This window comes from Brachypodium distachyon, chromosome 1, assembly GCF_000005505.3.
Source record: "Brachypodium distachyon strain Bd21 chromosome 1, Brachypodium_distachyon_v3.0, whole genome shotgun sequence".
NCBI classification, from domain to species: domain Eukaryota; kingdom Viridiplantae; phylum Streptophyta; class Magnoliopsida; order Poales; family Poaceae; genus Brachypodium; species Brachypodium distachyon.
Window position 1 is genome coordinate 59,831,278 of NC_016131.3, and position 11,699 is coordinate 59,842,976.

At 45.1% G+C, this 11,699-nt stretch overlaps 1 protein-coding gene and 1 long non-coding RNA gene across 2 annotated transcripts; one reads left to right on the forward strand and one right to left on the reverse strand.

Moving 5' to 3' along the window:
- Positions 1-1,665: 1,665 nt before the first annotated feature.
- LOC100839630 (40S ribosomal protein SA) lies at positions 1,666-4,315 on the reverse strand. Its single transcript, XM_003557703.4, has 5 exons — positions 4,060-4,315; positions 2,990-3,252; positions 2,705-2,902; positions 2,414-2,576; positions 1,666-2,092 (listed from the first exon to the last, which is right to left on the reverse strand). Exons 1-5 carry the CDS (start codon positions 4,205-4,207, stop codon positions 1,959-1,961), a joined length of 906 nt encoding a protein of 301 aa, XP_003557751.1. The 5' UTR covers positions 4,208-4,315; the 3' UTR covers positions 1,666-1,958.
- Positions 4,316-9,437: 5,122 nt separating this feature from the next.
- LOC104581764 lies at positions 9,438-11,699 on the forward strand. Its single transcript, XR_729902.3, has 3 exons — positions 9,438-9,692; positions 10,991-11,034; positions 11,252-11,699. It is a non-coding gene; the product is annotated as an uncharacterized LOC104581764 (long non-coding RNA).

An 11,699-nucleotide genomic window follows, 5' to 3' on the forward strand; every position in this document is an offset into this window, starting at 1 on the left:
GCGTTTTGTCCGTTTCAGGGCGAACGGACCACGCAGGCTCAAATGCGTCGCCCCGTTGGAGTTGCCCTTGCATCAATTTCAGTTAGTTGTCTCTCGTGTATTTGTCTATAACATTTCTTTGATGAAATTCAACTATTTTTTTTGTAAACTTTCAAAAATAGATGAACCTTTAACTATTTGTAAAACTTTCAGCACTTCTTACACAAATTTACTGCAGCTTTCAACCGTTTCAACGCAGTTTGATTAAAAAAATCAGCAATATTCTAACCACTTTCCAATACAAAGGCATTCGACAAAAGAGATAGTTGGGAAGTGAGAATTTTGGAAATATGGGAAGAACGGAGAGAAAAAGGTACTCCCTCCGATTCATATTAATTATCTCAAATTTGCCAAAATATGGATGTATTTATGTCTAAAATGTGTATAAATACATGTAATATTTCAACAATTAATTAGGATCAGAGGGAGTATTTCTTTGCTGAAGACTGCGACGCACTTCATGGCTGAGTCAGGTTTCTTTTTTCATGGTTGCTGGACTCCATGCCTTGCTTACTTGCTTGGTTGGTCTGTGGGCTCTCGAATTTGCACCGCAGGTTGTTAGGTTTTATTGAGGTTGGGGTCACAATGAAGCCCGCGGAAACAAAAAAAAGCCCCTCCTCAGATTGCTAAAATTTGGACGTAATCGAAAAGAAATTATACTAATACGGAGTATGAAAACAAAATGAAATTTGGACTCGTGTTCCTTCTCAACAGAAATCAACCTTGCCGATTACGGAATTCATCGAGGTACGCACCGTCATCCGGAAAACTTCTATGATTACGAAAGGTACTCATGCTTGCGACATGATTCGACCCGTCCAGCGCGCGCACTTACGTCTCTTGTTAGGTGGAAGAACACGGTGCAATTAAGACGTACAACAATTTAATTCCAGCATACTGATGTGATACTCGTCATGTGTACATCCATTCTCGCCTTGAGCTCAACCCAAAAATGGCAACCAGCAAGCAGGAGTACATACTCGTCATGTGTGCTCCCTGCACTATAAATCGATCGGACGTGGACCTTGAAAGATGGAGCAATATATCTTGGGGTTAATTGAAGGGGGTTGATCTACTATCAAATTGATAAACTAGATGAAAATGGTCACTGCTTGCTTGTCGAACTGGTGAGCATTCCTTGTTGGTTCACGCGTGTTTGATGACCCGCTCTGCCAGCATACCTGTCGAAGTGTCGAGCCGGTCCAGCATGCCATCTGCAACGTGGCTGCACTTGGTTGCAAATCCAACAGTTTCTATCAGCAAGCTAATACGCAATCACCTCTCCGAGCTTCTCCAGTTTCTTCTCGAGGTTGGTTTTCCTTGTAAAGCTGGTTCGATCCATGCATCTTGGAAGCTGATATTCATCAGAATCTTGTGAGCTACAGTTCCGTTTCTCAAAACGCAGTGCCCAGCGTCTTCCTTGTTCCCCGATTGATCCCCACACAGACAAGATCACAAGAGCACGGATATATGATGATTATGATCTACGAGCGAATCTGCTTCGGCCGGATTGATCTGTCAGATAGGACAGAAGAAAACATTGGGGAAAAGGGCTTTGAGATGTGCGCAATGCCGCAATACACGTGTCATCTTTTCACATGGGTCTAACTGGCAATTAATCTCTAATTTACGACGAGAAGAAAAATAAAATGACATCATAAGACATCAAAAGTCAACGAGGAGACCATTGCCATTGCAGCAACGATATCCATGGTACAGCTAAAAAACGATATCCATGGTACGTAACTGGCAGTGCCCAGCTGAGTGAACACTGAACACACAAAATTGATTCGCCCTTAACATTACACGGTACAGCAACTGGGTAGCTTAATAAACAGATCTACCAACACGAACATAATGTTAAGTAACTCGAGCTTTTTCCTCCTGTTTTTGACGAGTGACAGCCATGCTGAACCTCTTTACTGCCAGCCGGTGGCAGCAGGAGCACTGCCTTCTTCCCAACCAGTGGCAGGAGCAGGACCAGGAGCAGGAACAGAAGCATCAGCAGGCAGAGGGACGGAAGGTGCCTCCCAACCTTCTCCAGCCACAGGAGCTGCAGTTCAATAAAAACATGGTGCTTCAGTCTCATGATACAACAATCATGTTTTCTGTAATCAACCATGATACACAAACAGGAAGAAGACCAAGCCCAAAAAAACCATTTACAGAATGAAGTTCTTCAGCTAGCCAGTTTTACATTTGTGGTTCTTTAATTCAAGGTAACAGATTAGACACTTGTAATCCGACTAGATGGCCAGTCAAATTATGAAGGTAAGTGGAGAAATCAACTTAATAATGAGAGGTGGCATTGTTCATGATGGATATTCAGAAATAACAGAATTAAGATTATGAACGACAAAAAAAGTGAACAGACCTGGTACAGCACTGCCCCATTCAGCACCTGTTGGTGCTGCAGAGAGGGCAGGGAGATCACCCCAATTGTCAACCGGCGGGGCACCATATTCAGGAGCTACTAGAGCCTCCTCTTCATCCTGCTCCTTAGCTTCCTCTGGATCCCTGTAGAAGAAAAGATCAACCTACAAAAAAATAACAGATACATGAGTAATTACAAGATGAAATAGCAGATAGAATGTTATTTCCAAAAGCCAATTGAGTAAGAACCAAGACAAAAATTGAGATGTGTCATCGGATCTTTCAAGTTTACCATGACATCCCACTTGTGTCCTGGGAGAATTGTGCCACGCATCTGAAGAACCATCCTAGCAAGCAGCCAGTATAGGCAACCGATGCTCTGCTTTCCCTTGTTGTTGGCTGGAATGCCGATATCAACATAGCGCATAGGCGAATCAGTGTCACAGAAGGCAATGGTAGGTATGTTTCCAAGAGCAGACTCCTTGATGGGCTGCACTCAGTAAAACAAAATGTTAACCAGATTATCCATTTACCAAATTCCATTGCACAAAAGCACATAAAATCAAAAGAGAAATACCTGATGATCAGTTCTGGGATCGGTCAGGATGAGGAGACGTGGCTCACTGAATGAGGTTTGCAGTTGGTTAGTGAAGGTACCAGGGGTGTGTCTGCCAGCAATGGCATTGGCGCCCGTGTGCTGTGCAAACTTGAGGACAGCCCTCTGACCATAAGGCCTAGCAGACTGCACGATGATGTCCTGCGGGTTCTCGATCGCAACAATCACTCTGGCAGCAAGCTGAAGTTTCTCCCAGGTCTTGCCAAGGTTAATAATGTAAATACCTGCAAGAACCATATACAAGTATAACCTCATAAGCTGCTACTGCCACAATGGATTGGTATATGACAAATTTCGCTTCTAAGCAAAGGAGTTGCTTACGGAGAAGCCCCCTTAATCTTGATGACCTTTTAACAAGAGAAATCATTGCAAGAAACAATGTGATTGATGTTCTATCATTTGGCTGCATTGTGGCAGAAAATTTTCACAGGCTCTGATTTGCAGTTCTGATGTCTAAAAAGAATAGCTGCTGCAGGGTTGCAGCATATTTGTGAGAAATCACAATCAGCTAGTACAAAACCTAGAATCACAACAGGGTGGATATCTCAAACTACCACTCTTAACCAGTTGTAGAGTACGTCGAGAACAGGAGGTATATGATACTATGAAGCACTCCACTTATTGCCTTATGTCAATTTGAAAGTTACACTAACAGCTAACCAAGCCATCAAGGTATACATCATATTCCATCATGATGCACTAGCTAAATACTAGGAACCTTTTTTTGGCGGATTAAATACTATGAACCAACTAGTAAGTAGTTTATTCCCTTTATGAACAAGCATCTAACACAACAAAGAAAATCGTCTTGTACCGCGAAACGTTGTCAACGCCCATATCATCATATGCAACCACCAAGGCGCACAAGGCGAGAAATCTAATCCTACCACTTGGGACATCGCATCCTAACGCAGTTAAAAACCCTAACCACACATATAAGTACAACCTGATCTATCTAAACAGGAGAAACTATGATCTATGTCTGTTATGGTAGTAATCCATCCGTAAATAAGAAACCTAATCACGCATACCGTCGGATCGGCGCTTGAAGACGTAGCGCTCCATCTGGAAATCGCAGTTCTTTGTGCCGAGATGCACGTCGGCTGCAAGCATCATCTGGATGTCCTGCTCCCGCTGAGAGAGCGCCCGCGGGGCACCGCCTGCAGCCGCCGCCGCCATCCTTGCGCACGCAGGACTACGGGAGCTAGGGTTGGCGTGGGGGGTGCGAGCGAGCGAGAGAGTAGAGGGGCGAGAAGAGGTTGGCGGCGCGATAGGTGATGGAGAGGTAACGAGTTGGGAGGTTTATATTTGTGGGCCTTTTGGGCTAAAACCCTAGATTTCCAATTATCTGAGTGGTGTCAAAGGCCTTTTCTTCTGTTTATAGGCAAAATATACATTTTCAGGTGTTTGTTTCTGGCCTCTATAGAGCGCTCTCGGGGTGGTTAATTAGGATGCAGATTATAACCGGTTGTCTAAATTGGTTGCCTATATCTCAATATAGATAATGGTTTTAAAAAGATTCTATTTCAAAATCTTACAATCCTCCGTCACCTTGTCTATACTAGCTTAAGACGCGCGCTTCACTGCGCCGTCAGGCCCGTGCCGGCCGTAGTTTTCGGTAGTTTATTTATCTATCATTGAGGACACCCATATTGGTGTGTACTGTATTTTTGTACATTTTTTTATTGTGCAGGTGTGTATGATTCGTGTTATGGCACGATAGGTTCTTTTCCTGGGACCATGTGTTTCGGTTAGGATTGGTCGAGATTCTACGTTTATAATGAAATTACGCGTTTCGAATTCATAATTTTGAGATCATCAAACAGTAAAACAATAGCAGTAATTGTAACGGTCTGGCGGAAATTGCCTTTTCTTTTAAACTGTTGGGCCGCTTGTGATTGACATGAGCTGTGTCAATTTGTAGGTTGGCCAAATCGTCGTCTCGTATGGGCCAAAGATTCCTGAGTTGAGCTTACGGTTTTGGCGGTTGCACATGAGGATCGTTGTTGTCGGTACAGAATGGGCTACGGGGACAGGTAGTTGTGAAGGATAGACTCCTTTGGATCTACATGAGGTGAGCTGGTGGCCGGCTACCAACGTGTCGGCTATCTGGTTTGCATGGAGCGACGTGTCAGATGGCGGAGTACTCGCGTTATCCGAAGGGAGCACATGTTGTTAGATTGGTGACGTGGCTCCATGTATATATATGCATGCATGGCAAGGTGTATCATCGCCTTCTCAGTACAGTTGGGTGCCATCGGATTGACAGTAGGAGGGGAGAGGGACTGCGTACTTAGCACTTGTGATTTAGCATTGCGTTTAGTCTCCTGAGTTTTTTCGTATGGATCCTGCCCCAAATGGTAAAGTATGGTGTAGTTATTCACTTGTTCGGTTTCTAATGTTATTCGTGATCTATATATATGTTGTTCCTTTTCTTATGTAAATTTTGTATGGACGTATGTGCTATTTCTTTTAGAATGTAGATGTTGAGTTGACGGTTGTGATGCTTAACTTTTTGCGTAAATCTCGTACTAATGGATGCCAGGTCTTTATCTTTTTCGTGTGTAGCTGTTCCTGTGGTCGTGTGTCCAGCTGGCATTGCCTATGAGATGCCACACTGATTGCATTCGCACGCTATAGGAGGCGCCGCTACTTCGGCGGTTGATGCGGAGGAAAGAGCGGCGGATTGCATGATACGTGCTCTGCGTAGGAGGTTTGGTGTTCAATTCAACGATGTGAAGTCGGCACGTTTTAATCGTTGTTATCGTAGGTATGTGATGGCTCGTACAGCATTGAGGACCATGGTTGGCAGGTATGCCGAGCTCGCAGAGAAGGCTCGTTTAATGGAGAGAGGCTGGGAGCAGGCTTTAGCTGATCTTAAAGCCGTCAATGACATGTGTTCGGATATTTCCTCAAAGAGCGGTGACTCGTTGGATACGTCCGAGAGCCCGACTCCTCACGCTCAGTGGCCAAATTGTGGCATCAGAAACAGATAACAGTTTGTGTTCGGTTTGGGGCTTTGGGCTAACTGCACGCTCTCAGGTCTCGGGAGGCAAGAATCCATGGGAAGGGATGGTAACAGCAATCATGTTTCATTGAACGAAAAGTGGCCGGCGCGGCATTGGCATGCATGGCGGCAGCGAGTGACGGTGACGTCCGGCACGTGGACATGGATGCATTGCTCGGGGCTTTGAAGACAAGAACAAGCAATCCCTCCGTACCATATTAAGTGACTCAAATTTGTTCAAATTTAAATATATCTATAGCAAAAAAAATTTAGATACATGTAATATTTAGTTTTTTAATATAGGATGGAGGGAGTAGAAGATGGCGCCAAGGAAAAATACGGTTGCTGGGCCGATGGGTTTGCAATACGGTCCTTGCTAAGGCCGACGTAGCAAAAAAAGTGTTGAAAAGAAAAATTGTGGACCGAGAGAAAACGGCGAGGAATATGCCTCGGTCCAATGAAAAGAGAAAGTTTTTTGTTCATGCCTTTTTTTTTCTAGGGGAAAGCAATCAATTAGCTCGGAAAGGATAACAGTTTACAGGTGCATTGCGCTGATCACCAGTCAGAGCAGGGACAGACCCCTGTAGCTGGTCAGCAGTTTTCGACAATCTAGCAAACGAGCAAGGTCATGAGCTAACAAGTTGCCATCCCGGCACACCCAGCTAATTAACAGGCCATTACGGCGACAGAGAACATTCCTAATCTCCTGGAGTAAAAAGCAAGCTGGAGATCTATCAACAGCACTGACCTGCAGGTAGTTAACCAGTGCCTGGCAATCAGTTTCCAGGTGGAGCTTGTCCTCCGGATGCAAGGGAAGGGCTTCCATACCAAGCATGTAGGCATCAGCTTCAGCTTCAAAAGCAGACAGGCAGTTGGTAATCGGCCCCCATGCGGAGGCAACAAAAGCAGACGAGCAGTTGGTAATCGGCCCCCATGCGGAGGCAACAATACCTCCATCACAGGATCTTAACACCCCGCCCCACCAAGCCTCCTTAGTGTTCTCCAGGAAGCTTGCATCAACATTGAGCTTGAGCCAGTTCGGTGCAGGCGGGCACCAACACACCCTAGGTTTGGCAGCAGAGCTGGAAGCCATACCGGCCAGAGGTTCCACCGGCCTCATGTCGTCGATGGACTGGGCCTCTTTGGTGCCATTAAAGAGATTCAGACTTTTACAGATTTCAAGCTCACTTCCTTTCAGACTCTCCTGTGCCCTGGCGCAGCCATATATGAAACGAGCCGATTCCTCAATGCTGGAGTTTCCTTTACCGAACAGCACATCATTTCTGTGATGCCACGCCCGCCACCACAAGAACAGCAACTTCTGGCGAGTACCCGGGCTAACAGAATCGAGCGTAACCAGTACCCAGTCATTCCCATTCTGTTCCAAAATCTTCTCAGGCGGCAGCTCCCATTCAAGTCTCATACGACGGCGAAGGTCGCGGGCTTTTGGGCAGACCATCACGGCGTGATACCTCGACTCCTCCTCCAAACCACAGATAGCACAGGTAGGGGTTGTGTTCTTAATGCGCCGACATCTATTAGCCTGCACAGCCAGGGAGTTTGTGGCCAGCTTCCAGCCAAACACCCGCACTTTCGGCGGGACATTGCACCTCCAAAGCACATCCCAGATTTTGCGATCACCATCGGGGCTCAAGCTAGAGCTGTCGTTCCCCTCCGCCATAGACAAGTCCAGAGCAAGCCTGTAGGCAGACTTCACCGTGAAGATGCCCATTTTATCAGGGAACCAAGCCAGAACGTCGTCCTGCCGGTGCACCGGCGCCATATGTCAACATTCATCCCATTCCCAATCCGCCAAATATAGCCTTTCTTCAGGAGTTCTAGGCCGTGGGCAATGGCCTGCCATACCGGCGATGCCGCTTGTATGAACGCCGTGTCCAGAATGTTGCCATCAGGATAGTACTTGGATTTGATCAGACGGGCACACAGACTATCGGGTTTATCGATGAGGCGCCAGGCTTGCTTCGCTAAGAGCGCTTGGTTGAACATTGCCATATCTCTGAACCCCAAACCACCTTTGTTTTTAGGCCGGATCAATTTGTCCCACGCAGACCAGTGGATTTTTCTTCTGTTGTGCTCATCACCCCACCAAAAATCTCTCGTTATATGTTCCAAATCCTCACATAAACCTTTTGGGAATTTGAACACACTCATTGCATACGTGGGCAAGGACTGAATTACCGATTTGATTAAGACTTCCTTCCCGCCAGCCGACAGGTACTTCTCGGACCAGTTGTTGAGCCTCTTCCTCGCCTTTTCTTTAACAAATTGGAACCGGCCATTTTTCATGTGCCCCTCTGGAACTGGCAGACCAAGGTACTTCTCTTCGAAAGCGACATTAGACACTCCGAGCACAGTGGAAACAGCAGCTCCGTCAACTTGAGAAACATTCTTTCCGAAGAGAATGGAATCGGCGGGCTGAGTAGCTGACCAGTACTAGATTCATACCTGGCCAAGGTGTCTTTGATAACCAGAGCTTGGTCTTATCTTGCGTCAAAGAAAAGGAGGCTGTCATCAGCGTATAACAAGTGTGAAACTCCCGGTCCACGGTGCACAATATTGAGCACATTCAGATTAGTGTTTTCAATCTCTCTCCCAATCAAACTCGATAGTCCATCAGCCACGAACAAGAACAGGAACGGGGAGAGGGGGTCTCCCTGTCTCAGCCCTCTCGTCGAGCGAAAGCTTTCCAAGATGTGGCCATTCATTTTCACAGCATACCTGACAGACATGACGCAGGTCATGATCCAATTCACCCATTTGTTGACGAAGCCAAACTTACATAGGGCCGCTTCCAGTTATTCCCAATCAACACGATCATAGGTTTTTGCCAGGTCGAGTTTGTATGCACAGTACCTGCCAGCTCTCTATCCATGTTGAAGGGCATGGATGCATTCAAAAGCAACAATCGCATTGTCCGTAATCATTCTCCCCGGAACAAAAGCACTTTGGGTATCCGAGATCAGGCCGTTGAGCAGCAGGCGGAGGCGATTAACTAGACATTTCGCCGCCACCTTGTAGATCACATTACATAGACTGATGGGGCGAAAGTCCTTCAAGCAGGTGGGATTCTTGATCTTAGGGATTAGCACGATGATTGTGTCATTGACGCCTGCGGGCATGGTACATGTTTCAAAAAAAATTCTTACCGCCTGGACAATATCCATCTTCACAGTGGCCCAGTGACGCTGGAAGAAGTGCGCCGGGAAATAAAGTCAATTTCGTCCCTCGATGTTCCTGTCCAACCGATTGCCTACCCCCTAAATTTTCATTCGGTCTGATCATTCCTTTTTTGAGAATTCATTCTAAACTGAGTAGAATTCTTAAAATCACGTTTTTTTAGCGAATCTTAGAATCACGTAAATCGTCTCGCTTGAGTGGGCTGGCCCCAAGAGACAGGGAGGGGAAGATGGACCTTCGAACAAGCTAAAAGAAGTGGGTTGGTTGGTTCCCTCGTCCTCGGGGCCTCGGCGACTAGCCTTTGCGGCGGCGGTGACCTCGCGGCTCGCGCTCGCTGCGGGATCCCCGATGACGCCTCCATCCAACCCCGGGCACCAGCTTCGGAGGCGCAGTCTTGCCGTATGATTGCCCGCGGGGTCTCCTCGGCCCCCGATCTCTCCCGCCGACACGAGGTCGCTGGTGAGGATTCCCTCCCCTCTGATCGGATTCGAGTCCCAAAATAGTTCCCTCTCGATTCACTTGCGTTGTCTGCTGCTATTTCGTGCATAACTTAGCGTTGATTTAACAATTTCATATTCGTACCAATAAAATAAATAAATTGGAAACATATTGCCGGCTGTGCTTGTTTTACTGTGGCTCTATCTCAGTCCTTTTCTTCGTTTGATAGAATATTGTGCAATGTCGTTAGCTACTATCTCACCACTGATCTTTCCGGTGGATACATCTATAGAAAATTGGAATTTCACAGGTTTACAAGTGCGGTGTTGTAGATGTTTCTCTTCAGGGAATTATACACAATAACACAATACCAGATAGAGACAAAGTTCAGTCCCGAAGAAAGTTGATTGCTGAACTATGAAAGGAAATTAGATATTTCTAGGTGTCTTGCAGATTGTAAGTTAGGGGAATGGGAATGCATGGGAAATGATTGGTGGGTTTAGTCTAATCCATTTTTCTCATTGAGGATAGAGAGAAGTTGGATATGAGTTGGCGGTATACGGGGATAGAGATCGGAAAGTACAAAATTACCACTATATTTGAGGGAGCAGTTATGCCCTGTATATATATGTAGCTGCTCATTATTCGTGCACTAACGCCGAAAGGAACAAATATGGCAAAAGACAAACCGCTAGGATATGACCTAAGAGATCCAAATCATCATGTTTCCATTTGACTTATTTACGCAGATCTCTTTGTAGCCTACCTTGCACCCGGGAGCTACAAATGTGTTGGATCTTCCTAGAACAATTTTTTGTTCCTGTTATTTCTGATTTATAATGAAATTATTTGCTCTTCCCAAAATGTTTCACTAATGTAGAATAGTTGTTCCTTCGATTGTTGATTTACATTCCTCTCTTTTTTTTTTCAAACTCATTTGCTACCCAGAAACAAAATTTCCCTTTTATGTAAAAGAAAGAAAAGATATGTTCCTCAGAAAATATGTTTGTTCTGCCTAGAGCAAATATTTGTTCCTGTAATTTATGTCACTTATTTTGAATTTTATTTATTCCCTCAAAAAGAATGTTTGACTAATATAGAATAGTTTCCTTGAAGAATTACTTTTTGTTTTGCTCCATAGAACAAGTTGTTCCACTTAATTATAATTGATGTTCCTCTATGAATTATTTGTTGCCCCTCCTTGTAAAATTATTGTTCTTCTATCTTTCTGCACTAATTTTCCAGCCAGTTATCCGTATTTGGTCCTTCAAATCCACCCATAATATAATTTTCTATCTTCGTCATTTGTTGTCTAGCAGACTAAAGAATGAATCAATTGGGGAGCAATGCATGTGCAGTGGAGGTAACAAACGTTAGTCTTTTGTTGGAAGGAACTCACAAAATAAATTGACAGCCTAGATCAAGGCTCCATGTGAGCTCTTTTAGTTGTTGAACATATAGCACCTGCTCTATATACTAAACCAGCTTATCCAAAGTCTATTGTTCTACTGGACAATTGGCCGAGTTCACTGCAAGACTTTTATATTCACTGCGAGGATAATTGTTTTCCCACCGTTCAGGAAGACCGTTGAGGAGGTGAGTGCGAGAAGAAAGCCCAGGAAGAAGGGGCGGTCAGGGCCAGTCTTCTCCAGAGCAGCAGGAGAAGAAGGTACCTGTTCTCAATTTTGTGTTGCTCGTATGGCTTTGTCTAGGAGCAGCAGACAGGCAGAGTTTTTGTATTCAGCTAAACTTCCTGCACTAAAAGCTATTGTATTGCTCTATTTCGATGGATCTCAAAATTGCGTGCTACGATTGAGGAACAGGGAAGGGAATTTGTTGGGGCACGGACAGATTGTGTACGCTTGAGATGATTGAATTGTTTAGGTTTACTCTTTTTTAACCTCCGACATGATCTGATGGTTAACCAATGATATTAGTTCATATTGTTGAGTAGGCCTAGTAAAGGGCATGTAACAGTCAGCAAAAATCAAGTTGCACTATTCATATAGGAACCTATGAGAAATCGCA

Coding starts and splice junctions, on each gene's coding strand:
- LOC100839630 (XM_003557703.4), bottom strand. CDS start 4,207: ATGGCGGCGGCGGCTGCAGGCGGTGCCCCGCGGGCGCTCTCTCAGCGG. Junction 3,253..4,059: donor CTTCAAGCGCCGATCCGACG/GTATGCGTGATT, acceptor TGGTTCTTGCAG/GTATTTACATTATTAACCTT. Junction 2,093..2,413: donor ATGGGGCAGTGCTGTACCAG/GTCTGTTCACTT, acceptor ATTGAACTGCAG/CTCCTGTGGCTGGAGAAGGT.